Genomic DNA, 5,342 nt, shown 5'->3' with positions numbered 1-5,342 from the left:
TGTGTAATTCATTAATAACAAGCTTTTATTGGATGTGCATTAGCTTTGAAAAAGGAACTGGGAATAAGGAATAAGGAACTGGGAATAAGCAACCAACTTCAGGCTCATAATATGTGTTATGTCCAATGTTGTTATTTTCCTTGGTAAATATAAAGAAAACAATATATATCATTTTACTTATTATATTCTTGCAAATTCATTTCTGGCTTTGGCCCTTAAGAACCCACAGAGCTTACATTCACTCACAACTTGAACTCTTTCCCCAGGGGCATGGGGAGGGTGTCTTTCTGTGACAACAGGACAGCTCTGCCACAGATCCCTCCTTAAACCTTCCCTGCACCGGTGATGCGTAGGGGGTGCACGTGCACCCCCTGAGTGTGGCAGCACACCCTGTATAAAAAGGCACTGCTGGCAGTCACTGCTTGCCACCCCCACCGCCAACATCAGCAATCACCGCTGGCTGCCGCTGACACTGCTGGTGGCATCTGCGGGTGGTCATGCTTGCAATGCCCCACCCCCACCTGCCGCCCACAGTGCTGGAGGCGTCTATGGGAGCTCCCATCTTACTGGGTGCCCCCCCCCCAGCCACTGGGGCCTTCCCTGCTCCTTCTCTCCTCACAACAGTCTCGGTAACCAGAGCTACTCCGCCTAGGCCCGAGGTGAGGCCCATCATAATCCTGCCTGATCCATCATGTCTCTATTGCTGCCCAGAGATAAAGAAGTGACCTTACCGTGATTGGTTTAGACCCCTCCCCCCTTGGACAGCAATCACATAAGCCTCAAATTAGCATCTGTTTCACACACAACTATGTATCATATGTACTTGGTGGTCAGGGACGGGTCCCATAATGTCACAATCTCTCGTTGAGAACGATTCGGTGTCACCTCACACTCCAATACACCAAGCTCCTCTGCTTTATGGAAACAAAACACCGATAATCCTGGTGAGCAGCGTCGCAGCAGGGGCCAGCGCTGCACGCGGGAGCTGAGGCAGGGGGCCCTTGGAGGCAAATTGTCCCCCGCGCCGGCACGCTCTACGGCCGCCAGGGGGTGCTGCCGGGCTGGGCCGGGCCGGGCGGGGCGCTGCGGCGGGGACAGTGGGCGCCCGGTATAAGCGAGCTGGGCCGCTGCCAGCCGCGGGGGCGGCGCTGCTAGATATAAGCGGGCAGCCGGGGCAGTTCCCTGACGGTTGGGGTAGAGCTGCGCCGCGGCCGCCGGCGGGATGGTGAGCACAGGCTTCTTCCAGCTGCTGCGGAAAAAGAAAGAAGTAGGTTGGACGCCAAGCCGCGTCCAGGCAGCGCTGGGCAGGTGGGAGCCAGCGCGGCCCCTGCCTCCCTTCGCGCCTTGTCCCTCCCTCGCGCCGCTCCCAGCACAGCTTGTTCCTGATCCGCTTCTTGTCTTCCAGCTCATCCCCCTGGTCGGGTTTGTGACCTTCGCCGCGGTGGGGGCTGTCTCTGCTTGTGTCTATGCCTTGGTCAGCAAGACGGACGTCATGTAAGGAAACCCCCTCCCGCCGCGCCGCGCGCTCCTCGCCCGCTTTCTCTTGGCACAAAGACGCTCGGGGGTCGTGGCGCCTGCAGAGCTAGGGGGGTGCGAAACCAGCTGGGACATTTCTTTATTCGGAAGTTGATTTGCTGACATGGGCGCCCCTCACTTATTCCCCCGCTTGGATCCAATGCGCTGCTCAGAAAATCGGCTGGTTTTGTCACCAGCTGAAATGTAGTTGATCTTCAGTGCCCTTGGGGTTAAATGTAGATAGCCAGCCCAGACAGGTTGCAAAGAGATATTTTATTTCAAGGGAATAATTGTTCACAACACAGCGTTTTTGTTGTTTTGCTTTGTTTCCGTCTGAGGCACAGCTGCACAAATCCCGAGAGTGTATTTCCAAACATCAGTATTCAGGGATTCCCTTTACTTTCTTCACCCCCCTCACTCTTCCTTCAAGGTCCTTATTAATAAAGTCCTATTTGTAGATATTAAATCAGACTGTTAAATAGCAGTGCTTCCCTCGCTCCTATCTAGAGAGCAGTTTTTGATACCCAGGTTGTTAAATAGCAGTGTTTCCATAGCTCGTATCTAAAGAGAAGTATTTGATACCCATTATTTTTAAATTCTTTAGCTACCTGGTTAGGGTCTTATCCTTGAAGTCCATGGGAGTTTTAAAATTGACTTCAAGGATGTGGGCACCGTTAGCCTTGGATCTAACAATTCCTGTTGCCATTAACCATCCCCTGGCTTTGATTTTCAGTCTGACTCCCCTTATGATAACATAATATGATTAAATATTAAGCAATGTTAACACATTTAGTATAGAAGCCACATGTTAAGGGCACAGCCCCCTACCCAAAGTTTTAAATCTAAGAACCCTTTGTATGTACAACCCTTTATTCAAGCAAATAGCTGGTAAGACTACTCATCTAAGAGTGTACAACATCAAATCCTAGCATTTAATATTCTATTATGAATTTTGTATTTTTTAGTATTAACAAGTCTGGTAATCCAGAACCTTGGGAAAAAGTGGATCCTACCAAGCCTAGAAAGGTAATCAAATTAACTTAATTGTCCACAAAGCAATTGATATCAAATACATATTGGTGAACTGCCAACAAAAACTCAATGTGTAAAATATATATATTTAAAGTATCATAGTTGGCAAAATATTAATGGAAAAATGAAAGATACAAAGGAAATATCGTCTAGTCCATGCCTTTATCTGCTACACCTCCAGCTATTCTTTTGTAGGTCTGATCCTTCATTCCTGATCTAATTCTGGAGTGTGCTTAACAAATGCAACTCCTGTTTATTGTAGTCCACTGATTTCAGTTGAAGTTCGGAGTATACAAGTAATGCTGGGCCATGCCTATCTGCTTATAAATAATACTGTTCTTAAGTCTGTTTTACTGAAAAACGTAGTACTTAAAATATTTGTAGTGATCCCTGGATCAATACATTAATAAAATTGAGTTTTAGAACTAGTTAGCGTCCACAGAATTCCTTTTTTCTTTTCCTGTGATAATTACTAAAGGTAACTTATGTGGTCAGACAATACTCCTGCTTACTACTTTTAAAAGTTATTTACTAAACAGGCTTTCTTCATACACAGAGGTTGTGTACACTGCTGCATAATGTAAAAATAGACCACATCTGTAGAGAAAATAATTGCTTCTTTATTGTTGGGGGTTTGGGGGGGGAAGGGGTTAGTAACTTGCTCTAACCTTTTTTTTTCTCTTAATTTCTTATAGCTCTTAACATTCTACCAGGAATGGAAACCCATAGAAGAGCTGGAAGAGGTCAAAAAGATGATGAAGTAAAGAGTTGCCATTGCCTCAAAGGTACTCTATGAATCTAGTGGAATCATTTCTGCACAAACTCGACTACTGAAATCAGTGTGCGGAAATGCTTCTGCTACATTTTTAGGGTCTCCCTACATTTTTGGACTCTGGATGAGGATTTTCAATTTGCCTTAGAAGTTTTTCTTCAATATCCACCCAGTCCAAAAATAAAGATTTCTTTCAAATATTCATTCCCAATATTTAACTTGATGTACAAGTTCAGTATTCAAAGTATTAACAGTATGAAGCATGCTTCATTCATGCATGAGTTCTTTTTGTAGATTGTTGATTTTTATGTTCCTTACAATATATTTTAATTTTGTAATTTTATCATTTTTTTTTTCCTAATAATAAAATAAGCTTTTATATTTAGACTTTTTTTCCCCAGAGTTTCCTGTAACTTCAGTCATAAGTGTGAATGTCTCAATACTCTTTTCTGAAGCTCCAGAGTAAGATTTCTGGTCAGCTACTTCTCTTTATGTCATATTTTAGTGATGGATATAGACAATGCCAGGAAGCCTTTGCAGTTAGGGACTGTGTGCGCAATGGCAACATAAGATGGTCATAAAAAACAGAGGCATAATGAAAAAATTTAGTTAGCTCCCAGCTGAGATATGTTTAACGGTTTGGATGTAGAATAAATGCTCAGACCTCAATACTGCAAAGACTTACAGCTTTGTGTGCTTAATTTTGCAAACTAGGAGTAGTCCTATAGAAGATAGTACTTTGCAGGATCTGGACCTAAGACTTTAATATGACTAAAATAAGAGTGTTTTAAGAATCTTTTACACTTGTAAGTGTTTGCTGTTCATTCTTGTGAGAACGTTGTTAAATTAAAATGAAGTTAGACAAAATAGCATATTAAATTGATTCTTTTTATTGTACATGCCATTTTAAATTTAGAATGCAATTCCCAACCCAAATTATTAAATGATTAAAAAGTAAGCAGCCTTAACAGCATGTAGAAAGATCAGAAAAAAAAAATTTAAAAATAAGATCTACTTATAAGAATCATAGAAAAGTAGGGCTGGACAGCACCTTCAGAGGTCATCTAGTCAACTCCCCACCAGAGGCAGGAACATCTCTATCCAAGCCATCCTATACAAATCCATTGTCTAACCTATTAGTAAAACTACACAATCAACCTTGACACAACCACAAGATATAACACCCCAACCTGACACAGGTAAGGTAGAGGGACAACAGTGGCCAATGTGCTGCTGCTTCAAGGGTTATCACAATACGCTTAAAAGATCCAAGGAAGATGGCCATACAGGCATGCACATATGTGCATGTGCACACTATTCTCCCCCGCCCCACAAGGAAAGCAAAACCCCCCCACAGTCTGTTCCAATCTGACCATGGGGGAAAAATAAAAAGAGAGAGAAGGAATTTCCTATTTAATAATTTACATTTTTCCTAATGATATGTTAGTGCAGGGATGCAACAGAAACCCCAGAGCTGATGTGGAGATATCTTCTCTTCCCAATGCATGAGCAGAGTTCATCTGCCTCCAGTTGTGGAACAGTCTCCTTGGAATCACCCCTCTTCCTATTCTGAATATAACTTCTCTCCCAGTAGCATCTTTATACTATATGATTTTTCACTGCCATACGCTGTATATCTGAAGTGCATAGCACTTCTGGAGTCATACACTTGTTGCAATAAAGAAAGCAAAACAGGGAACCATTAGATGACCTCCATTCCTAAATGTCTTGCAATATGTGAGAATAATGTCTCTTCATTTGAAGACACATTGTCAGCAATGGTGAAGAGCTATAAATTACTGAACTGTAGCGCAAATAAAACTGAAAGTAAAAAAAGAAGACATATGCCTAGACTTTGAAGTGATCTGGTTTCAAAAGCTTCAGTTTTTCTCATAAAACTTGTCTGACTTTTAGAAGAGTTAAAATACTGTCACATGCACCATTTTTGTATGGCTACAGTAAAATGGTTGGTTTTTGTTTGTTTCTCTTGTGAGTAAGGATGACTCGGCAGCATTCAAAAAGA

At 42.8% G+C, this 5,342-nt stretch overlaps 1 protein-coding gene across 1 annotated transcript; it reads left to right on the top strand.

Annotated features, from left to right (window-relative positions):
* Positions 1-1,164: 1,164 nt before the first annotated feature.
* Positions 1,165-5,086, top strand: CUNH15orf48 (chromosome unknown C15orf48 homolog). Its single transcript, XM_019504154.1, has 4 exons — positions 1,165-1,267; positions 1,406-1,494; positions 2,481-2,541; positions 3,243-5,086. The coding sequence occupies exons 1-4, from the start codon at positions 1,223-1,225 to the stop codon at positions 3,309-3,311; spliced, it is 264 nt and encodes an 87-aa protein (XP_019359699.1). The 5' UTR covers positions 1,165-1,222; the 3' UTR covers positions 3,312-5,086.
* Positions 5,087-5,342: the final 256 nt, after the last annotated feature.

The sequence above is a fragment of the Gavialis gangeticus genome, unplaced genomic scaffold (genome assembly GCF_001723915.1).
Source record: "Gavialis gangeticus isolate Ggan-Ray unplaced genomic scaffold, GavGan_comp1, whole genome shotgun sequence".
NCBI classification, from domain to species: Eukaryota; Metazoa; Chordata; order Crocodylia; family Gavialidae; genus Gavialis; species Gavialis gangeticus.
The sequence above is the reverse complement of the archived record's forward strand: the minus strand, read 5'-3'. Positions and strand labels throughout refer to the sequence as shown.